The sequence below is a fragment of the Monopterus albus genome, unplaced genomic scaffold (assembly GCF_001952655.1).
Source record: "Monopterus albus unplaced genomic scaffold, M_albus_1.0 scaffold116.1, whole genome shotgun sequence".
NCBI classification, from domain to species: Eukaryota; Metazoa; Chordata; class Actinopteri; order Synbranchiformes; family Synbranchidae; genus Monopterus; species Monopterus albus.
In genome coordinates this window covers 1,261,528-1,286,587 of record NW_018127996.1, presented here as the reverse complement: position 1 = coordinate 1,286,587, position 25,060 = coordinate 1,261,528, and the positions used below count along the sequence as shown (strand labels likewise).

The 25,060-nt window shown below is 41.0% G+C and overlaps 1 protein-coding gene across 2 annotated transcripts in view; it reads right to left on the bottom strand.

Moving 5' to 3' along the window:
- The window catches only part of LOC109966655 (TGF-beta receptor type-2-like), a 48,704-nt gene that overhangs the window by 11,418 nt on the left and 12,226 nt on the right, over positions 1-25,060 (bottom strand). The window contains exons 2-9 of one of the 2 annotated variants that reach the window (XM_020611676.1): positions 24,126-24,273; positions 23,827-24,017; positions 11,775-11,818; positions 11,520-11,684; positions 11,177-11,425; positions 10,889-11,002; positions 9,408-9,545; positions 5,504-5,645 (exon numbers count right to left, since the gene is read on the bottom strand). In XM_020611676.1, the coding sequence (XP_020467332.1) occupies positions 5,504-5,645; positions 9,408-9,545; positions 10,889-11,002; positions 11,177-11,425; positions 11,520-11,684; positions 11,775-11,818; positions 23,827-24,017; positions 24,126-24,273 (1,191 nt within the window). Of the gene's footprint in view, positions 1-5,503; positions 5,646-9,407; positions 9,546-10,888; positions 11,003-11,176; positions 11,426-11,519; positions 11,819-23,826; positions 24,018-24,125; positions 24,274-25,060 lie in introns of both variants that reach the window. The other variant, XM_020611675.1, reaches the window with a different exon arrangement.

Genomic DNA, 25,060 nt, shown 5'->3' with positions numbered 1-25,060 from the left:
GGGGGGGGGGGGGGGGTCTCTTTCTCATGCAGAAAGCTATTTACAGGGAAATGCGATGGATTAGCTGAAGCTCATCAATAGGGAGCGCCTGCTCACCCGGTGCTTTACAGACTGGCCACCAATCGAAGGGAATTTCAATATTTACCTACATCCTCGTTTTGTTAGTTGCAGTTAAGCAAACACGCAATTCGCTAATTCATGTTAGTGGATGAGTGAGACTTGTTTAAGTATTTTCCTTCCACGCTAATGATGATTCATTTGAATGACTTTAGGTGTGAATTTTGACTCACGGGCCATTGAATACAGATAAACAACAGGGTGGTTCGTTTTAACATCTATCCATGAGCCAATTTAACGATCATATTACAATTACATTAACTGGGCAGATAGTTTTGTTCTGACCTATTGTACATATGTTATTTGTCTGTCACACACACACACTCCTGCAAACAGAAGTATATAAAATGTATTCACACACTGTTGGAGTGAGATGAAATACACAAGGATTAAAGGCACCCAACACCACAAAGTCACATCACAAAATGCCAAAACAGTCAAAAGTGCATTCATCAGTCTACATGAATTAAATCGATCGTTTCATGTATTTGTTTTATACAGTGTGGCTCCGATGGCATTAGTACCCCTGCAGAGGCAGATCATGAGGAATTGTTTAGTGTTAGGCTGTACCGGAGATCTTTGAGTTCTGAAAATCATTTTCGAGCTGAGGTTAACAATTGTTTAGGTCCTTTTGATGAAGGAAAGCAAAGCAACAAATTACTGAAAAAGTCTAGTTTGTGTTGGCCGCTACAAAGTATTAACTTAAGGGGGCTGAATAATTTTGCACGCCCAATTTTTCAGTTTTTTATTTGTTAAAAAAGTTTGAAATATCCAATAAATTTCGTTCCACTTCATGATTGTGTCCCACTTGTTGTTGATTCTTCACAAAAAATTACAGTTTTATATCTTTATGTTTGAAGCCTGAAATGTGGCAAAAGGTCGCAAAGTTCAAGGGGGCCGAATACTTTCGCAAGGCACTGTAGATCCCTGCCCTTAGATTGAAGGTCCAAAAGGAACCGGCGATCGTACACCAGCAGAGACTCCATCCTTGATACACTGACAATTAAAAACGCCACAATCATCAGCCAGAATGAGAGCAACAGACGAGCAGCCACCAACACTGGCGCCATCTTGTCACCAGTCAATCCAGGACTGACAGACTGATGGACATTAATCCACTGGTCTGAAGTCATTCAGTGTTTGATGTCTTAGGGACCGGTATGATAATGGACTTTTTGAAAATGCAAGGAACTACTGCTTGGGTTAAGGACAGGCTGACGATGTCTGTATACACACTAGCTAGTTGATCTCCACAGGCTCTCAACACTCTAGGGGGGACACCATCTGGTCCCACTGCCTTATGGGGGTTTACCTGTCTCAGGGCCTTCAGGACCTGTCTGTGCATCACCTGAAAAGCAGTGTTCCCTGAGTCTCAGGGGGATTTTGAGGGGGTGTCCGTGTTCATCCTGTCAAACCTCGTATAAAAGTTGTTGAGGCTGTCCAGGAGGGTGGCGTCCTGGGGGTCTGTGTTTGTTGATTTATTCCTGTAGTTTGTGACTGCCTGGAGTCCCTGGCACATACTGCGCGTGTTGTTATTCATATAGTAGCTCTCCAGTTTTTGCAAGTATGCTCTCTTTACAGCTCTGATGGACTGGGATTTCCTGTACTCCGCTTGGTCCCCTGACTTAAAAGCCTCTCGTCTCTTCCTGATTTTCTGTTTTATATCGCTATTAAACCAGGGTTTTTGGTTGGGGAAAACATGCACCGTTCTGGCTGGTGCGCATATGGATGTGCCCCAGCTGATGTAGTCACTCACAGTCTATGCACATTCATGGATGTTGTCTGTGGCCCCTTTGAAGATGCTCCAGTAGGTGGCCTCTGGACAGCCCTGCAGGCTGTCGTTCCAGGTGTTAACAGTTCTCACCGAGACTGGTTTCACCTTGAGTCGTTTGGTGTAAGCAGGTTTGAGCCGGATTGCTAGGTGGTCAGATCTACCAAAATGAGGTTTAGGTTCAGCTGAGAAAGCGTTTCTAATGTTACTGTAACATTGGTCCAGTGTTTTGTTTCCTCTAGTAGGAAAGGTTACAAACTGATACAGTTTAGGCTTTTCCTGAGATTGCAGTGGTTAAAATCCCCCAGAATAATAAAAGCAGCATCAGGATATGTGTTTCCATGCTCATTAATCATTCTGTAAAGTTCCTTCAGTGCAGCTTCCTCTTTGCCTGATGGGGGGGGCGTAAACTACATTCACAATGATGCAGCCCTCGAGGTAAATAAAATGACCTTAGCTTTAGTGTTAAATATTCCATATCTTCAGAACAGAATTTAGAGAGACTCTTACAGTCTGTGCACCAGGACTGTTTGATGAAGGCGGCCGTTCCTCCTCCGCGGGTCTTGCTGCGATCCTGTCTGAACCATTCAGAGTTATACCCTCATCAGGAGTCTCTTTTCCCAGCCATGTTTTACAAAAACACAGCAGGGAGAGTGTCCTGTATGTCCTTCTGCAAAGTAATCCAAGCGTGGAGTTCATTCAGTTTATGAGCTGTCTGCCGGGGATCGGCCTGGTGTCGTGTTGACATAGCATATTAGCTTTGCGTGAGAGTCAAACATGCTTGGGTCAAAATCTCCAAAAAGACGCTCTCTTAGCAGTAACAAAGTCACCTGGTCATAAATAAAGTTTATGGTCTTTACTGTTGCTTTAACACGGCACAAATAATCAAAAAAGAGACAAAAGAGAAACAACCTGACTCCGAGTGAACTGCTACGCTGCATCCCGAGGAGCGCCATCTTGCATCAAAACTCCAGCTAAACACTTTACAAACAGAATAGCATTAGTCTTCTATTAATAACTGTTAGCAAAAAAGGACAAGTGCATGCATTTCCAAGAAGTGTTGAACTATTCTTTTTACCCCCTCTTACTCTGTGAACAACCCTCATGGACCACAGTGCTTTTGCTTGGCACAGTGCAAACCCTTCAGCCCATTCCATAACCCTGAATAACCCTCAGCTCAGACAGAACACACAGGCCCTGCCACACCCTGCAGGCTAAATCAGGATATGTAAATAAAATGCTCAGAGGCACACAGAACATGTACTATCACTGACCACAACAACAATGCCAGCGCAGGGTAGTATTTCTATTCATAATTCTGTGCCCTGTTGTTAGGGTGGAGACAGAGGAAACACACATACACACAATCCCAGATTAACACAGACAGAGAAACAGAAACAGGGCTACATGAGTGTGTCTGTCTACTACCTCCGTCTCTATGTAGGTATATCGCTCTCTCTAAAACACATAGACAGACACACACACACGTGCGCTGTAGTGTAGCTTTCTAGTTCTAAATGTCTCAGTGACTCCCTCTTTACAGGGAGGAGACTGGAGTTTTTGTGTTGTGTGTATATGTACTTCTATCTATGTGACCAAGATTAAAACCTAAGGCTGACAATGTTTTGTTCAGCCCACAGAATTGTTTGAGGGTTAAGACTTGGTTCTATAGTCAATAAAAATCCTATAATGAAATGTTGACAATACTGTATAAAAATAAAGGTCTCCATCTACATAACAGTAAATTTCGACATTTTAGTTTCAGATTTTTTCTCAGAGGAGAACAAAGCAGATACATGTGCTGTGGCAGAAAAACAAACAAATATGAAACTTCAGTGGGATTTTAGCATTGCCATGTCGGCCATGTAGTCTACAGTATATAAAAATGTACGACACATCACCACATCCTGCCACTTTGCCAAAGTGATGCCAAAATGTAGTAAATGTGTGGACTATATCTTGCTTTTGTGAGAGAGTTTGCAACCAGATTCTGCATAGTAGCGACTGGAAGTGGATCCATGGAGTCAAATCACCAATAGCTGTCAAATCATGCAGCTTCAGCCTCAGCCTTTCAGAATATAATGTATGTAAGCTGGAGCCAGTCATTTCAATCAACTCATAGAAATAATTTCAGTTTAATTAGCCAGCTAGGTAAAGCTGGAAAAGTCTGTATTTGACTGGCCACATCGGTAGATGATGCCTATAGAGATACACACAGTCACACGCACAATTCAATTTGAGCATGAAATATACTCTTACTTTAATCTTCCTATTCCTGTGAGCACAGACACTCATACACACATGCACATCTTGGCGGAGCAGGTACAGTATCCACTCTGGTGCTCTTCCTGATTTCCTGCCCAAAGAAGGGCAACAGAAGAGCTCAGTTTGTCTCCCGCACATGTCAGACATTCCTCAGATTCCTGGAGCTGCGATTGAAGTGTAATCTGACAAACAAGACCATCACCCTCCCTGTTGACACACAAACCCTCATTCACTGCAAGAAGCACTTACCTGCACCGTCTGCAATATTTAGGTCACAAACACACATAGGCGTACAGTAGAGACACACTGTTAGTACTGTGCATGTACAGTAGGTATTAGGAGTACAGATTACTGGTCTAATTGAAATTTTATTTTTCTCTTGGATGCCTACAGTAGAAGTTCTCATGCTTTTAGTATTTATGCTGATTGTAAGAACTAAAACTAAACATCATACGATTCTTCTTTATTTCTTTTCTAAGCAATGAACTTCCAGCTTATGGCAGAAATATACCAAATACAGTTATTTCTCACACTCCAAGGCCTTCATCATCAGGTTCATCACATCCCAGTGGCAACCAGAATATTGTGGTCAAACTGAATTGAGAAGGAAAAAAAACTTACTTATCATCTAGTCTGAAACAGCAAATGACCTACAAGACAATGTTATTTAACATTAGCAAGAGTGGCACGTGCATCTGCACGATCCACTTCTCATGCTTAGTGGTACACTTACTGTAGCAGCAGAGAAGCTACAGCAGCTGGCTCTCTCACTGTAAACTGTACACAGTGACAGCCACACTTAACCTAAGATCTATGTTGACACAAGTCAGTGAGCACACAAATTTCATTGATGGTTTTAGCCCCTTTATGGGATTTGAGAAAAATGAAAATAAAAAAAAATAAAAAAATCACCAGCATTACCCATTAAGGTATTTCATGCATAAAAGTGAGTGGAGTTAATTATCCACATGAAGAACATCAACTGAGGAGACCAAGCATCCTGTTACAGATGTTGCACAGTTTCAAATGTTGCCTGTGTTGCTACATGCAAGAACTAATCCGCAAGTAAAACCTAACACACACCTTCATTGTTGTGACAAAAACATCTGCTGCACTCTACTCTTACATGATGACATCACTACCGGCTAATCGGCATGCCTGCTGAGCTTTTGTTGTGATAACCTATAACATGACATGCATTGTCACTGTTGAGTCAACTCATCTCAGCAGGATTCGCTGTGGTATCACTGAGTGTGTGTGCTCATTTATCACGACTTCATACTACCACATCCTGAAACAGGTAGTTACTGAATGTGTGTGTGCTTCTGGTGTGTGTGTGGGTGCACTGACCTCCAATTGCTTCACACCTGGATGTCATCTCCCACAGCACCAGGGCCATGGAGTAAATGTCAGTCTGTTTGAAGGACTCAATGTTCTCCAGATTGAGCCGGGCCTCCAGCACTTCCGGAGCCATGTAACGTGCTGTACCCACCTGCAGCACAGAGACACCAGAAAGAGTTTATACACACATATACACACACACATACAGCAAGCATAGGAATGGACTTAGGATTTCTGTAATCAGGTAGACAAATAAATAACTAAATAAAATAACAGCATGTCACTCTCACCTTGGCATACCACACAGACAATTAATGCCATATCATATTAGTCTTTCAGGTTGCTGTTGTGTTGCAGTGTTTGTGTATGCTCAGATGAGTTCCTTGTAAAATCTTGAAGGTGTGAAAAGAGGTCAAGATCAGTGTCAGGTTTGCCCGGCTGCACCTTCCTTTCTTCTCTTTTCTCTCAGCTCCCTCACACTGATTATTTGATTAGACACACCTGCCCTGATTTTCCGACACTCATCAGCTGCGCCTCTTTTGTCTCACTCCTCATTTATACTCTGCTCACCCATCACTCCCCTGCTAGTTCTTTCTCCGTCGTCAGACCTCCCTAGGATTATTGCTCTTTCTTGTTTGGTCCGTTGTTCTACGTATGTTTGTGTGTTCACTGCTTCCTTCTACGTTTGGACCTCTCCTCTGGATCCTGGCACCCTCAGCTCCACCAACCACCACCATCACAGGTCGATGCACAGTCTCCAATTTAACTGTATCTCTCCTATTACCTCCTCTGTCAGCCGGATCTCCTGCCCGACCAGCCCAGGAGTGATTCCGACCCCTGCAGCCCGGTCCTTCATCACTCCACGTACCATAACTCCTGCTACTGCTGGTCGACACCCGGTTATATTCACCACTTCACTTTGTATATATTGATGCACTACTTAAACACTGTAAATAAATCTTTGCTTGCACCGAAGCCAGCTGCCTGGGTCTGCTGTTTTCTCCGCTCGCTCACCCTTGTGTCGAGCGTTTCCATAACAATCAGTTAGTCCCAAGTCAGGTCCTAGTTCAAAGCCTATAGGTTCCAAGTGAAGCCCCCAGTTAAGACTGATAACTTTTAAGTCAAGTCCAAAATCAAGACCAACAAGTCAATTATCTATTCGAATATAATTTCCAAGTCAAGCTCCAAATCAAGACAAATCCATTTGAAGTTAAGACCAATAAGTTTCACGTCAAGCCCCCAGGTGAAAACCAGCAAGTCCCAGTTCAGAAACCTGTGGGACAAACCTGCTGCAAGACAGGTTTGCCCCACCCCTCCGGCACTGTAAACAACATATGAACTTTTGAATTCAAAATGGAGATAGTTGTTTGAAGTTCAGGACTGGGACCATGCCTGAACTAAACCCCTTCCGTTCCCACACTATTTAAACTCCCTGAACCTTCATACAGTACTTCCTCTTCCGCTTGTTACCCACCAGCATTCCCCCCCCCCCGCCATTTTTTTTCTATCCTATTCTCCTGTTCCTGCTGGGGGTCTGCCAGTGCCCGAGAGTGGTGCTGACCTCCTTAGCCTTCCCCAAAACTGCAAAGTATACAAGCATACCATCTCCCTTCATCACACTATTCAGTGAGGGCAGGCCCCTGCTAGCAAAAAAATCTGTTATAATAATAACAACAACAATAATTACACCTGGCAGTACAACAATCACTGCAGGTGTGATGACACTCATTCTAATACCTGTGAGAGCTGGAGGTCACAGTCCCTGCTGAGGTTTTGTTATGATTTTAATGTTTGCTTTGGCTCATGTCAGAATTATCAATGTAAGAAACTAGAACATTATAAATACTACAAAGCACTACTGTTCCCTCTAGTTTAATAACACACAGTGAACTCTTAACTTTGGTTTTCAGCAATGCATAACTTTATAGCTATCAAAATGTGTAGTCGCACAAGCTTACTGGCTGTGGTTGCAAAGTACTGATGGTGTTGCACGTGGAAGAGAATTTTTATGGAGGACAACGAACGTTTTGTGGATGTTTCTTCACTCGATTTTCCAAGCTGGACACACACATAGGGTTCACATTACCAGCTGGTCATTTCCAGTTTCCAGTTGTGAATGGAGTACCACTGTGCAGCCAAGAATCATGATTTGAACATTTGAATGGAAAAATCGATGGATAAAACAGCACAGGAACAAAAGCACCTCACTCTTCATTCTGCAACTAACAAGGAAGGATAGAGATGAAAATTAGCAGGAAGGTGTGTGGTTTCCAAATCATACCCTGGCTTTTGATGTATCTACTGTATGTGTATGTTTGTATGCTCAGGTGGGGGGCAGAGGTTAGCACTCACTGCCATTAATGCATTTCCAATCACAAATCAAAAACAAGAAAAACAAAGTAGCACTGACAGAGAAAAAGATTGCATGTCACAACAAGACCTTTACGTCTGCCATCATTCCTTGAGATATTGTCCCTGTCAGATTTGTTGTGACAGCAAATGAGGTTTATGCTATCAAAACACATGAACACAGAGAGAGACTGACAGAAGTAGACAAATCAAACACAGCCAGCTTGTTTCTCACCAAAAGCCAGATCGAAGCTGTGGTAATGGGGCTTTGATGGTAAACAGAGAGTTGCCATAACAGCATATTATGTGCTTTCTCTTCAAAACCCACAACTTGTACAGTAGCTACACAATAAACACCTGGCAGTAGTACTTTGTTTGTAACCACTGTTACCTGAGACTAACAGGAAATGTCGCAGGGCAGAACTGTAGCAGTGAATATATTCAGTGATAAAAAGAAAGTACTTTAATTAAGTACTGTTTTAGTTACTTTACTACTTTCATTTCATGCTGCTCTATACATCTACTCTACTAGATTTCAGTGCAATGCAAATATTGAGAAATATAGCTTTAATGCGAAACACTTAGCTAACAACTTTAATTATTTGTTACTTTTCACACACATGGTTTCTGCTAATTGGACAACAAAACATTAATGCTGCAGTTAATTGGAACAAATCTACAAAACAGCCAGAATAATTGGTTACAAAGGTACAAAACTGAAAGTCTAACATTAGCTTGTTAATGATGCCATTATATACATGTTAGCCAGCTACGATACTTAGGTGTCTAGAAGGAAGAAATCCACATCCATGTCAAACTTTAGTCCTTTGGAAGCTTTTAATGCTCTCCATGCCAAACTGATGTTAACCATGGTTTTGCCTCGTTCTGTGTCACACTCTATCTGTGCTACAGAACATGGCCTCCTGGCTCTAACAGGTCCACTCCCATCTTGGGTTGTACCTGCACAGGCAGCCTCCATGGTCTCTATCTGAAATGAGCCATACTGGTTTGAAAAATGCATCTTATAACCTCGGATCATCGGGGTGTGGAAGAAGTGCAGCGTGGATTTTAACAACAGTGGCCACAGAGGGCAAGAAATAAACACAAGGACTGAAGATAACAGAGCTGGGGTGGAGGTTTGGTACAGCAGTGAGACAACACATCTAGACAATTTTTTACTTGATTTATCTGAATTTGTGCAAAATCTTAGTGAATGCAGCCTTAAATAGGCCTCTTTTAAATGCATAGATTTTTTGTAACACAATATTTTTGCAGTGTAGGGTGTATTTCTACTTTGTCTTAAGATAAAGAACCACGTAATTCTTCCATCACTGGTCATATCTGTATATGAAGAATGGACAAGTTGCTGTAGAAAGTCTGGTACTCTATAGGTCATTTGCTGCCATTTTGCAATTCCTATCTGGAATACAGCAGGGAGAAGTTAAGTGACTTCCTGAAATACCAAAGAGCAGTGTACTCTTTCAACCCAGTCTTGCTAAAATAATGATCGATAACAAGGAAATAATAAGGAACAAAAGTTCTTAGAAGCGGTTTGCCACCTGACCTGGCCACTGTTGGCGAGGTCATCCACAGACAGGCTGCTGTCCAGACAAAGTCCAAGCCCAAAGTCACACAAGCAGCTTGTCAGGTCATTCTTTACCAGGATGTTGGAGCTCTTCAAGTCACGGTGGACTATGGGCACCTTTAGGCACAAAACAAGTAGAATTGTCCAAGTTTTTAAAAAAAGCATTAAAGTAGACAATCTTAGGATAAACATGAACAATCCAAAGAGCAAATATGAACTTGCACATACAAACAAAAGGCATATAAACACATTTTAAAATGTTTGGTTACCATTACTGTGCTGTGAATATCTGTGGAGATATTTTTTAAAATTCTCTTTTGATGAAAATTCTGTTGGTTACAATAAATATCACAGTCTAACAAACACATTGCCATGAACTTTCTAGTGTGAACACATGAGATACCCCTTTGCACGACCCTCATAATAAATTAGTAACTTATTATACAAGTATGGCTGCCCCCTAATAGTTGAATAGTTGAATCATTAGTCGAGAGTCGACTGAGACTCTTCTAGTTGAGCTTTTGTTCTTATTTTACCATATATTTTTTTGTCAGCCAGTGTGAATTACAATAGAAGGCAGCCCCAACCAGTAGTTTATCATCTTCTCCTCCTCATTTTGGTAGGCCAAGCAGCAATTTACTAAATGCCTCCCCCTGTGGTCAGGGAGTGGGGTGGGAATATCCACTTCAAGGGTGACCTGTGTTCGATGCATAGCTGTACATTAAGGTTGGACCTCAACAAATTGCAGAAAAAGAATAACAAAGCCCACAAGGACAAGCCACATAAAGGTGAAATTTGTACTTTATTAGAAGTGTTTTTGAACATTGTGGTCCACTTTTATTAAAGAAAAGACTGCTGGGACCATGTGTCTGGTTTTAGATAACCTAATATTATGTGAGTCTGGTTTGTTTAGCCATCTCCGTTAAAATGCAACACCGCCCTTTACCGACTGTATAGGAAACTGATGGCTAGATTTTTCCATTAAATTTATTTTAAATTAAATTTATTGTGACTATTTATGTTCCCTAGAGAATAACCCCTCGTCTTTTCTGGTGCTTCCCAACCTTTCCTGTAGCACCAGCCTGTCAGGCCAAAATATCAACTGTACACGCAAAGTATCTTAAAATTTACTAACTTAACTCCCATGAAAATTACTAAATACATTCTTGCTCACAGGGTGATAAGCTCTTAACTTTTTCATTCCCACCACTGTTAAAGCTCAAAGACCTGAAATGACAGGATAGGTATAATTAGACAATAATGACTATTGCAATTATTTTTAATAGCACTATATGTAACACTGTTTCATGTAATGCTTTGAACCTTAAGTTTATAATTTGGTGGTCTAATATACTGCTTCTTCTACACATATTATAATCATTAAATACCTTTTATGCAGCCTCAGATTCTTCAGCTCTAATGCATGTAAAGCACTGATTAACAGTTCCAGACATTCCTACCTTAGGGCGTCCACAGGGGAGTCTGTCACTGTGGAGGTGGGCGACACCCCGAGCCAGAGAGCTGCCCAGCACCTGCAGCTCCTCCCAGCTGATCACATGACGTGTCAGGTACTCCTGGAAAGGGATGATGGGATTTGTAGCAGTGTGAAAAAAATGGCTGGAGATTTTCAAACAGGTTAACTTTGCATGATAGAAAAAAAAAAGAGTATCTGCTGTGGGAACAATATTTTACAACATGGAGTAATAGTGCTACACTAATGCTGGCTACCCTGACAGAAGTGCTCTCACCTGCAGGTTTCCTCTTGGGTGGAAGGCAGTGATAAGCCAGTACTGTTTCTCCACCTTCCGCTCCTCAGCTGTCAGAAATTGGAGGACGTTCTCATGCCTAAGGTCCGTATTAGAGAAAATGTCCTTCTCGTTCTTCCAGGAAGCGTACTCCTCAAAGGGGAAAATCTTCACAGCCACGGTTTCAAACTGATCTGAGGTGGTTTGCTTCAGCTTAGCCTTGTATACCTGAGCAAATCGACCTTTTCCCACCTGGAAGAAGATGAAAAATGACCACTTTAGTGAGAATGGGAGAGTATAGTATAGGTCCACAAAATAACTGTAAAATACTACTAAGTCTGCATACCAGCAGATCCAGCTCTATAGGCAGTGGCTCAGTGTTGTGGTTCAGGTTGTTGGCGTGCGTTGAGCTGCTGTCTGACCTGTCATCATCCAACATGATGGCACAGGCATCGCTGCAGTCCAGCCCTCCAGCTTTTGGCTTGCGCTTCTTAATGCTGCTCTCCCACTCCTGGTTGTGCATGCGTTGCTGGTAAGCTCGGTACAAGTAGAACATTATCACAATCACAATCCCCATCACCAGCAGGGGCAGCAGGCTCACCAGGATTACAGGAACCAATGGATCACCTGGAGTTGGATCTACATCTGGAAAAGAAAATGAAAGATAAGATAAATGAAAAGGTGGTGAGAAAATGAAATACAATATGTAAGATTGGTATGTGCAGCACACAATGCTGAGTAGAAAGCCAAAGATTGGTGTTGGATTACTGTACAAGATTTACAATGGTAAATGGTCTTATACTTGTATAGCACTTTTATATGCATTGCAGCACACTCAAAGTGCTTTCACACTTTTTGGCCATTCACCCAATTGCACTCCCAAGCACTCACACACCGGTGACATCACTGGGAGTAACTGGGGGTTCAGTGTCTTGCTCAAGTACATTTCGACATGCGGACTGGAGAAGCCAGGAACAGAACCGTGAACTTTCCAGTTAGGAGAGGACCCGCTCTACCTCCTGAGCCACAGCTACCCAAATAAACTGGATCAAACACATATAGTATGTGCAAACAGTGATGCAGAAGAGGAAAAGATAAAATAAAATAAGATAATCTTTCATTGTCATTGTAACGTGTACAACAAAATTTTAGAGTGACCTCCAGTCGGTACAGCAGTCAGATAAAGCCTCTGCTGGCTTTTACAGCATGTCAACTGTATTTGGCTAGTAGCATGTTATAAACCCCGCCCCATCCAAGAGCTAAACTACTGTGGGTTCTTGATGACATGAAGACAGCCTTTGAATTGAATCATAAAAGTCAGCCATGAAGAGGTTCATAATGTAGCATGTTCAGACTCTGACTGCTGCCAACATGATTCACAGTTGCTTGCTGTCAAGCCATGTTTTTTGTTTTAGCTAGCACCGCTAAACGCCCGCATGAGCACAGTTCTTTCTGCCTATCTGAAGCTAAGGTGGGCTGACATGGTGGTTTTTGTAACCACCAATGCTGGGACAAAGGGCTGATAAAGAACTTGAGTAGCAGTCATTTGGGACTCTGAAAAGGGTGTTGATGCAAACTCAGCGTTTCAAGTGGCATGAAACGCTTTCATGTAAAATTTTTACTGTAGAGAAGTGATTATGGCTTTATTGTGAAGCAGCTGCAGAAGTCTTGTTGCAATAGTTTAGCTTAGGCTGGTTACATGAGAAGTTACAAGTTGGTCTAAACCTGCATTGCAACATTTTCATTGTTTCATTTTTGTTGGTCAATTAGTTTTACATTCTTACTGCATTACCGGGGGTGAACAAGTCTGGTTTAACACTAGAAAACACTCATTGAGCAGCTACTTCGTCTGGGATAAAACAGAAGAGCAGCTGGTGTACTGTATCTGTTGACAGCTCAGCAGAACAAACTCTGGAGAGTGAGTGAAAGTAAAGTAAGGCTGATATCAAATAGAACACTAATACTAAATTACATGCTGCATCGTTTCCTATGAAAACCTTGTGCAAGTGAAGGTAAACTAAATCCAATATTGGCGGACCTTGCCACTAATCCAAACAGTGTCTAGATTCAATTTGTACCTGTTTTATCCAGTAACTCAAAGGGATGGTAGTGGAGTAAAAGCAGGTCTTTGGAGGACACGTTTCCTAATGTGTATGTTTTCGGTGCTGCACGCAGCAGCCACACACTGCAATTTCCTCCCACTACCCTATACAGCAACAGCACCGCCAATGACCAAAATCATTCCTGAAGACTCTGCTATGAAAACAACATGCTGTTCCCGTCTCTGTGGCGTGCTGTTATTATTGTCCTTTCCATTATAAAATGAATTATACATCGATTTATACAAATGAGTCTGTGTTTTTAGGTTTGTGATCTCAGGAGTTTACTAAGTCATCAGGCCTACAGTGGACACAACCCATAGTGTGAGCTGCCTGTACAGTCTATTGAGCTACAGTGCAGCATTAGCCACCTCCTCGGACTGCCAGCACGGACAAAACAGGAGCCAACCCTCAGAGCTCTAGCGGCAGGGAGCAAACAGTCAGGAGCCTGTCTGCCTCGGCTTGGCCTGGCCTGGCCTGGTAATGGGCACCTTTTCAAAGAGTGTCTCATTCAGACTCAGGAAAACATTACCCTCCTGAGCAAAGCCATCAGGTTGGCAGGCAGGAGGTGCCAATGCCTGGCCACTGGCAAAGTTGCACCACCCTGCATCTACAGTGTAGCACATTCATATTTTTAACATACATATAAAAGGTCAAAACTATAATTGACTACATCAATAAACAATGATGCTAGCTAAATACACATGAAATAAAATAATGCACTTACAGTTGGTAAAAACAGACCCTTTTTGACTTTTTTTGTTTTACCTTTCTACCTATCTTTCATGACATCGCCAAATTCTTCAGCTCATTATGACATTTATAATCATGTATGCAGTGTATTTCCTATTTTTCTCAACTAACATTTCTCATTTTCCTTGGCACCTTTCAGGTAAGCTGCAGCTAACAGCACAGTCATTTTGATTTATCTGATAACCTTTCACAACATTTTGTCATTTTCAGGGCTCCATAAGTGACAGAGCAGCACACATGCAAAAACTATTCTACAAGAACTAGATAGGTGTTGATACAGCAGTATGGCAAGTGGCATGCACAATGACACAGCAAAGAATGAATTGCTTTGTGAAATAAACATTAAGGCTGTTTTTATCACACCAAACACATGCCAGTGCTCTAACCTTTGTTTTAATGCAACTGTCTGATTTATGACTATATATATCCTCATTAGCTGTAAAGAATGTCTGACTCACATGCTTTAAACTCTGCTTCTTTGAAGAAGTGATGGCCTTTGAATCCATCATGTAGTGGGGTGCCCTGTGATCATGCAAGATAAAAGTATTCATAGTAAATAATGTCTTTGTTTTATGGCTCTGTGTCTGTGTGCATGTCATTATCAAGCAGTAAATCTTTCTGTGATTGCTTTAGGCCAAGGCCTTGGATGCACTGATTTAAAACAACTCAATACAAAAGCACACAGAGTTTTAGGTCTGATAGAAAGTCTGGTAGAAAAGCAGTTTGTGAAAAAAAGACAGACAGACACTATTTCTTACATTCAATGTGTCCATACAGTTTGTATGAAGATGGCTTGGAGGTTTTTGGGTTTTAGGTCTGTTTCCTTGCTGTCTTTCTGCCATGAGTAGAGTGTGTGAGTGATCCTAATCAAGGTAAAACAGCCAAGACAAACAAATAGGTAATAGAGCTCTTGTTGTCTTTTCCAATCAGGATGCCAGAGCGTTTTCATGCAGTGTCCAGTGAGGTCTGACACATCATTGAGACTAATAGATAGATCCTTGCCTCTGGCTCACAATGACTCACGTCATCAGTGTGTGCATTTCTGGAGGTGAATGGTGGGATTTCAGACACTGCCATCTCTGACTCATACCTTTAATGTTCTAACCAATTGCTAATTACTTGGATCCTCACAGTGTTTGAGCATAAGAGTTGTTAGAAGGATACTAGTGACAAACTATATATCTTCAGAAAATGACAGCGCCAGACATGATTTCATATTCGAAACAGGTGAGGAGCCTGAAGCATACTTCCAACAGGCCTGTGTGGTGCCAGTTTGTCTGCTGCACCAGCAAAACTCTTCTAATGAGGCTCTACATATTATTATTCATGTTGACTGGATTGAGAATTTCCACCTGAACAAATTGTATTTTCTACATTGAAAGGAATAAATCTGAATAGTAAAAAACATTCAGACATACCTGTATAAGGAAACTAGAAGTACAGTAGTTTTCTCATTGCACATGCTGGGGGGATTCTCCAATAAAAGTCCCATCAGGGTGAAGAGCTGCATTAATCAATATTTTTATAGTAACAAAGGATCAAATACAGCAACTATGTGCACTATGAATCAATATCAGCATCAGTCACTTCGGAAGTTCTTCTTGGATCTACTGAATTTATCAGCAAAATGATAAACCAACTGCATGCTGCCTGATAGTGCTGAGTAGCTGGAAAACACAGTGCAGCATTTAGGAGCTACAAAGTCAGGTTGTTTGTTTTTATCTGTTTGTGCACAGCTGAAACTTTCAACTTGTCAAGTCATTTTTGCTGGTTATCTGTGTCTAAACCAGTGGGGGGAAAAGCATTCAAGAACTGTAACATTGTGACTAACAATCTACAAAAATACTAGCAAGGGTTCTTGCAGCAAGTTCATTTTTACTGAAAATGGTTGAATAAATCTTGCTATGTTGTCCTTTTTCACTTTTTTTAAAAACAACTTCAGGGCTCAAAAAGCACCAAGCAACTTCATAAAACAGAAATGCCTCTGGAAAAGTACTGAAGAATCCTTACGATCCTGACAACAAATGGATGCTAATTTTGTACCATGTACACTACATGTACAAACAGGCAAAGGATGCTAAAAATCAGCCATGACAACTTTTTGAAGTTATAGAATATGTTAGATGTTGAGTTTCAGCATGCTGAGCTGCCCCCAGATGGACAATAACAACAACACCGACAATACAATAAATAAAACTTTCACTGTAGGATTATGTATGTATTATCCATGGGTTTTATTACAGTACATACGCTTCTTATTGATGAGACTTAACATCACTAATGTTGTTTACTATCTTTCTCCATGGAATTGTGCCATCCTAAATGTTATAAATAACTTGCTTTTCTCCAGCCTGGTATCATAATATGGTGAAGCGTGGAGAAATCCAGCCACAGCAAGGCTGGTGTGCTGAGCAAAACTGGATAACAAACTACAGTATTGTTCAAAATAATAGCAGTACAATGTGACTAACCAGAATAATCCAGGTTTTTAGTATATTTTTCATTGCTACATGGCAAACAAGTTACCAGTAGGTGCAGTAGATTCTCAGAAAGCAAACAAGACCCAGCTACATGATATGGGCATGTTTCTCCTACTATGGTGCTGGGCCTATTTATCGCATACCAGGGATCATGGACCGGTTTGCGTATGTCAAAATACTTGAAGAGGTCATGTTGCCTTATGCTGAAGAGGACATGCCCTTGAAATGGTTGTTTCAACAAGACAATGACCCCAAACACACTAGTAAACGAGCAAAGTCTTGGTTCCAAACCAACAAAATTAATGTTATGGAGTGGCCAGCCCAATCCCCGGACCTTAATCCAATCGAGAACTTGTGGGGTGATATCAAAAATGCTGTTTCTGAAGCAAAACCAAGAAATGTAAATGAATTGTGGAATGTTGTTAAAGAATCATGGAGTGGAATAACAGCTGAAAGGTGCCACAAGTTAGTTGACTCCATGCCACACAGATGTGAAGCAGTTATAAAAAACTGTGGTCATACAACTAAATATTAGTTTAGTGATTCACAGGATTGCTAAATCCTAGAAACAAAAACGTTTGTACAACATAGTTTTGTGTCTGTACAGTCAACGGCAGACACTGCTATTTTTTTTAACACACCCCTTTCAACTAATTGCCCAATTGCACAGCCTTAAGAGCGTGCATATCATGAATGCTGGGTCTTGTTTGCTTTCTGAGAATCTACTGCACCTACTGGTAACTTGTTTGCCATGTAGATTGTTCATCTGTATTGGCCACCCTTCTCTCTTTTTGTCTCACATTGTACTTCTTTGTCTTCTTCTCCTTAGTTTTTATGCATCTTAGAATTGGCCTGTTTGAGTCATTTTTCAATAAAACAGTCTGGTGTTTGACAGAATGACTGATATACTCACTAATGACAAGCCAAGATTCCACAGTTAAGGAAGAACTATAAAATATAGCAATAAAAAACTGATCTTGGATCGTACACAGAGCCGCTTTTTCCTTTATCACTTTATATCCGTCTCAGTCTCCTCTTCCTCTTTGCAGGCCAAATCAAGAAGGTAATCTAATCAAATGTTCCTCTTTTCTAATTTTTATCTCTTCTTCTTCTTCTTCTTCATTAAAATAGAAACACCCCCTGTATTAAAAACCCCCTCTTTGCATCATAAGTAAGATTTAATCATCACAAAAGGTGTCAAAATAACCCACGAAGTTACTTTGAGGAGATCAGGTGACGCCTGTGCTAAAACATACTGGGTGAATAAAGAAAATCATGTTAGAAATGAATTAGTTCTAGCTTTATCCCATTCCTCACAGTATACCTCCACACATGTACAACTGACTATCACAAGAACAGAGCTGTAAATGCAGCACTAAAACAAACAGCATGTTATGACAAGGAATTATTTTACTATCAGTGCTTCTCGTCCCACTGCAACTAGTTCACATACTCCAAAACGCGTGTGACTGACACTGGCTGTGAGACGGTGTTAGCCTGCTGCAAATCATCTGTACAGGATCTTAATTAGAAACATCTGCTGTGTCACTAGGTCCAATTTTCTCAGTGGGCGTGGGAGGAATTATCTCTGATCAGGGTTTATGACCTTGGCATGATGACTGGGAAAGTGTAGGAAGTTAGATGTGGTTGGATCATAAAATGCGTCAAACTGGGATTATTAACAGTTTAAACTTAAAATGTTGCCACGTTTAGAAAGGAGGACCCAGACGCAGACACAAGAGGGCCTTGATAACAAGGCTAGGCTTAATGAGAAAGATGGGGAAGACAAGAGACTAAAATGCAAAGACAAACTCAAAACGCTCAACCTGACTAATAGCAACACAACGACACTGACATAAACTCAGCCAACAAAGACAGCACTGTCAGGGAGCTTTACTATGGAATTGGGGGCATGAATAACAAGGCTTAACAAACAATCAGGAGCAACAGAAGTAACAAACCAAACACAGAAGCAATGAAAAACCAGAGACCATGTAATCAAAGTCCATAAACCAAAGAGGCATGAGTAAGAGGGCAGGTGACAGGGGATAATGGCGACAAGGAAGCTGAAGATCAGGAGTAACTGATTTAAAGAGATACTAGAATACAATGAGAGTACAGAGAGAATGACACCTACACATGCACAATCCTGAAAATAGTTGACTCCAGTAATGACACTGACTCATGGAAATACCTTAATGCTCTAATTAGAGGGTGCTCGTACAGCAAAGTACAGAAAACATAGAAGTCAGGAAATGGAAAAGATTTTGAGCCAGGCTCAAAGTCCGTTTAGTTTTCAGCCTAGGACCAATATTATGCCACAAGTGTTGATATTTGTTTCAAGCAAGAAAGTAACCATTTGTATTTAGAACAGGTGGTCAGTCTAGCCAAGTAATGCCACTTTTGAAATTTTGAGTACCTGTTAGCACACCACTTAGCAGACAGCTATGTCTCAGTCAGAGCAGAGTTGGATCAGCCAATCAGCATGCAGGACGCATCTCTGCACAAAAAGTAGATGAGATATGGCAGGTGTGCACGTCGGCCCGTCGGCAACCATCAGTGACCTACATTCACCCATAAATCCCTTTGCTGCACACATATACACCTACACATAGTTGCAGAAGGGAATAAATTAAACTTTACCCCAAACTTGACCAAAGCTCACACTTGATCTAACTTTACACTGCATCATTTTCATAAAATTAGATAAATCATGTCATGGGGACCAGCCTCGATAGACAACCCCACCCCAGAAATTTTTTAACTACTACATTTGGTCAAGAGTATACTGGATGTAAAATGAGTTTTAGGGAAAGTGTAAAGCAAAATCAACATTATGAACATGGTTTTAATAAGAAGACTTATGAAAATGAGTAGAGCACTGCCTGATGGATTTGTAGGTCTACGCTGTTGGAGCTTAAAGAACTGTGTCCTTTTCATTAGTTACATACAGTAAAGCATTTTTCCATATAACCACAGTGAGAGGGTGACAACATAGCACACATTCCTCTGACAGGCTTCTCACTGAGCTGCCCATCAAAACTATTCAAAAACTGGTGTGGGATCACAAAGCTGACATTTCAACATGTGAACTCACTCACAAATGCCAGAATCTGAACCTCTGAAGCAATAAAGCTTGTGTACAAACACTATTATAAGCATGTCACAAGAATATAATGCTGGGGAAGAACAATGTGAAGCATTTGCAGAGGAATAAGGCCTGGCAGTGATCCAGTAAACAAACAAGGACTTCCTGCTGCATGTGTCCTCAATGGGAGGAAGGAACCACAACCCTTACCCTCAGGGCTGTGTGTGTGTGTTGTTGTACTCTATTTTTTTTTTTAATTTTTCGCTACAGAATGAGGACATTTTTGGAAAGTAACGACATTTTCGGTTCTCACTTCTCGAACATCTTTTTGAGGGTTAAGACTTGGTTTTAGGGTTCAGGTTAGAATTAGGTTTTGGTTTAGTTCTGATGGTTAAGTGTTAGGTTAAGGGCCTAGGGAATGCAATATGTCACTGATTGATGTCACAAAGATAGAAGTACAAGTGTGTATGTATGTGTGTGTGTCTGGTATTATTCACAGTGTGGGGACTCGGCTCTCCTTGTGAGGACCAGATGCTGGTCCTCACCATGTAAATCATTGAATTTTAGGGTGAAGACTTCATTTAAAGTGAGGTTAGTTTTAGATTAAGGTTAGATGTTAGGCAAGTAGTGCTTATGGTTAAGATTAGGGTATGTTTCCAGTCATTGAATGTACAGTAAGTCAATGGCAAGTCCCCAAAAGGGATGACAATGAATGTGTGTGTGAGTGTGTTTCCAGTTCCCAGACTTTCCTGTTAAAGTACTGTATGTCTTTATACTGTTACTGAGAGTGCATAAAAGAGGAGGTCTCATACTTATTGAAAATTTTAGGGCTCAGTAACAGGAACAACAGAGTGCAGCATCAGCTACAACCAGCAGACTGAATTCCATCTTATTTACACACTCTGTGCAGTAACTGTAAACAACTTCCTGCCTGGTCGTGGTCATGCATATATAAATTAAAACACATTCACTGCCCACATAATAGCTGTTTGTAGGTGAAGCCATGTCTGCAAGATTGTGCTCAATTTGCAACACAAACTCACCAAAGGATATTGATACAGGATATGCTTCCTTGGAATTGTGGTGTAAGGAGAAGAACTGGGTGGTTATGTTGCATTCAATTCTGTGAGATTACATCAACACAAGCATGTTAGGAAAACCCGGGAGAAGATCTCAGATGGATAACAAGAGTGGCAGAGGAACAAGGGTACCATCTTTGTGTCAGTGTTGCATGCAACTGAATGAAGAGTTACTTGCCAGTGAACATGTGTCTGTGAAAGTAAAAATTTGATTTACACATGAAAACCCTCACATCTTTACAGATTAGTGAGTTAGGGACTCATTATGTCAATGTTGGTCCTTTGCGTCCTGATTTTTAGTTGTTTTTCTCCCCAGATTCCCTTTCTTTCCCCGCCTGTCACGTCCTCAGCCAGCACAATCACTAATCATCACCTCCACCTGTTGCTTGTTATCACCCGATTCAGCTCCACATATATAGGCCCCTTTTCCGTTCGTTCCCCACAGGTTTATTGATGATCACACACCTTTATTCCTGACCACTATCTTGTAACCTGCATGCCATCCTGCGTATCCCGATCTCCGGTGTAGCTTCACAATGCCTGCTTGCCTTCGTCCCCAGTTCCATGCTGCATACCTGCCTCGTCTCCTGTTAGCTCACTGCCGTCTGCCTGCCTCGTCTCCAGCTTCACGCTGCCTGACTGCCTCACCTTCTGTCAGCCAGCGGAGCCTGCCTGTCCCGTCCAGAACCCGCTCTGCCTCATTTCCATCCAGTGTCACTCTGCCTCTGTAACCTTCTCTCCTCCACCTGGTAATCCCTTCCTTGGTTATTTAATAAACTCCTTTTTGTTCCTCTCCCGTGTGTTGGCTGCATATTGGCTCCACCCTTACCTGCTAGTCGCAACACATTATTTGGTAAAAAGTAGTCCAACTTGTATTTTCAAATTCCATAAAAATTGTTCACAGTGTAGTCATACAGTAGGTTCATTTTCTAATCCCTGGATGTATATGGATTTATGAGAATTTGCTTAGTCACAAATTTGTCACAATATTCACACACAGCCAAAGTACAACACAAACAAGGACTTGCATTACTGTGTCATCTAATCCTGTGGCCCAGCAAACCTTATCAGACCTTTATTATTTTAGTTAAAAATACAGTCTGACATTGTGTTCATGTTATTTACTGTATTTTTGTTTTGCCATAGCAAGTGATATAACAACAGAAACACAAAAGCTGAGATAGTAGTTGCTAAAAACAGTTAGCTTTACATTTTGCAGAAGAAAATAAAGCAATATCTAACAACAGAAACACAAAAGCTGAGATAGCAGTTGCTAAAAACAGTAAGTTGATTTACAAAAATCTGCATTAATCTCATCCACTGTTACCATTTTTGATGCCATTCTGCTTTGATAGTACTGTACTGTAACACAGCAAGAGAATACATTAGCTGTCCCATAACAGCACACTCTACTGTACCTCACTGTCATTTATTACAGGTGTCCTGTGTCTTTGAGGCCTGTTCTCTATGTGCTGGAGACGTTTCTGATTTGAGTTAAGCACAGACAGGAAACCATATGTCTGAGCTCTCCAGCGTGGCTAGCCTAAACAGCCTCACACACTTTTTCTTCTCAGCAACCAAATGCATGTCTCATAATACACCCGGCTGCCTGTCTGTGACTACGCTGAGGATTCCCCAAACACTGTTTACATGTGATGCACACACCACTGTTCCACTTCCTGTTTGTGATGATGGTGCAGTCATTTCACACGTCAATAACAACCATAATGAGATGAAAAAAATGCCCACAATTCAGAAATGCATGCAAACAGTTTCCTTGTCAGTGTTTAGAGAGAAAGTCAGAGAAGGAAGAAGAAGAAGTGAGAAAATTATAAAATGGAATAAAGATAAGTAAAGATACAGTTTCTCTATAAGTGAAAGAAACCAGGCATGACAGACAACTGGTTAAACACAGAGGGAACGAAGGACAAAGAAAGACAAACAAACCCTTGATTACTCATTTACAGTTGTAACATGAGGAAATAATACAGATGTACTGTTCTGCTAAACAAATATTGGCAGATGTGGCAGCTGTACACCTGTCTGAACAGATGACCTGCTGATTTCATAGGTGGTGGATCAGATATATGGTAAAACATAACATATTTTGCCAAGCTTCAGTGTATTTAGTAAGTTCAAAGTGGGTGTGATTTGCAAGAACCTGTGCAACCAGTTACTGTATATCAACTACATGCAGCTGAGTGACTAGACAAACATGCAGTATATCTTTAAATGATCAAGTTGATGTAGGATATCTTATATGCTTCTTATTATCAAAGAATTCCATGAAGAGACCAAAACCAGCAATGAATGCATTCTACTAACAAGCATGAAAGCCTGATCTCTTATTCCTGTGTGACATACTGTAGGACTCCACAACTAAAAACATATCAGTGAGCCATACTGTTGAACTGGGAGACATGTTCCTTCATTGTCATGAACACACACTATAGTTTCTTTTGACTCAGTTCTGCATAAATCATGTTGCTGCTGTTAATGTGTATTAATCCACAACTAAAACTAGTCTCCAACAAATTGCATATTTTTTCCTGCTGGAGTAACTGTTACAAAGAAAACTATAGTGACCAGCTGTTTTAGGAAATTACTGAGTAATGAAAAAAATCAAACTGTGAGTAGTTATAAAGAGCTTTCACTGAAATGATTAAGCTTGAGCCTGTGCTACAGATAGGGTGGGGACAGTAGTGAGGATGGACTAATACACTGTTGAGTATAAATAGTAAAACAGCCTTAATTTCTTTTTTGGCTACATTACCCAAGAGTTAGCAGTTATCTCTATCCACATCCAGCAGACACGGAGCAACATTAGCATTTGTTTGGGGTGGCGTTTGTGTCCACCTGATGAATGTATATTCCAGTGTTCACTCTCCTCCTCTGTTTTACTCTCCACCAGCTCCCAAGGGACATTTCTGGTTCTTCAACCAAAACGATAAAGCCGTAGGCTGTAAAACCAAACCAATGAGCTGAAAGATGCTAAAATACTACTCAGAGCCAAGGGGACCTGCAGAGATAATTCTCTGTACTCACCAAATCCCTCACTACAAGCCACTCCTTTCACATTACACACAGTAATTTGATCCATGATTTAGTGTAAATACATACATTAATATTGTAAGTGCTGTGTTTGTGTACTCACCAGGGGAGAATATGAGCTTGTCGTTACACTCTTCGTCAGTACAGGAGCAGATGTGAGCCACCCCACCTGTTGTATTCTTCTCCTTTGTCACACAGGTGGAGGTGTTATAGTTATCCAGCATAATGCCATGCAGCGGCTTGGACGGATCATGGCAAAGTGTTTCAATAGAGAAATGTGTCTCATTCTTTCTCCTAAGAGACAGACAGAGCAGAGATGTAATCATTAAACAATGTACAGAACTGTTACCTAGTAAATCACATTTAAGAAATGAAGGCTGTTTTATGCTCGCAGGTACCTACCAGATAGCAACACAGACCTCGCTGTTGCTGGCGCAGATGGATGTAATGGTGCAGTTGGACATGCAGGTCCCTGTACCGTTACATGAGGAGAGCTCCAGGTCACAGAACTTACAAAGCTGATTCATAGGGTAATTAAAAGGAGGTACTCCTGCAGAACAAACACAGAGTATCCATCTGGTTAGCATCATGTTTCAGTTATCACACTGAAGACAGTGATTTTTAAAGCCAGCTTCTGACATTTTTACTCTGGCCTGAGGTGGATAGTGGGGACTGACTAATATAGGATACAAGTCATGTAACAAATAGCAATGGAAACCCATTTATTGACTGAATTGAGACTTGAAATGTCAGTCCATGCTTTTAGTGAACTTTTTTCTGTGCCGTGGTAGAAAATGAAAGTACTAGTCATTGGTCCACAACACAATTTGTCTGCAACTACTGGCCAGAGTTCATGAAATCTGCTGTGGATATTGACAGCTCCCCACAATAATGAAATGTAATATTTCTGGTGACCCCCTTAAACCATTCCTCTAGAATAGCCATCGGCACAATATTTCAGTTTATTCTAATAAATCCAGAAACCTTGCTGAGCACATTCATGCTCCACAGAGGATGAATCCATTCAGTTTGGGACATTACAACACCTTCACATTTTTGGTAAACCAGTGATCTTTCTTTCAGTATCACTATCACAGATTGCTCTGTATCACTGCAAGTATGTAAGTATAGAAGTCATTTCATCTACTTGCTGTGGCTGCAAATGAGGTTGACAGCACTGAGAGTGAACCAAAATAGTAAAATTGTGGGCTGTAAAACCAAAACAATGAACTGAAAGATGCTAATTCATCATTTTGTGAATTAAAAGATAAATCAAACAGGAAAACAATGGGAAAATATATCACTGATGCCTGCATTTTTTAAGATGCACTAATTTC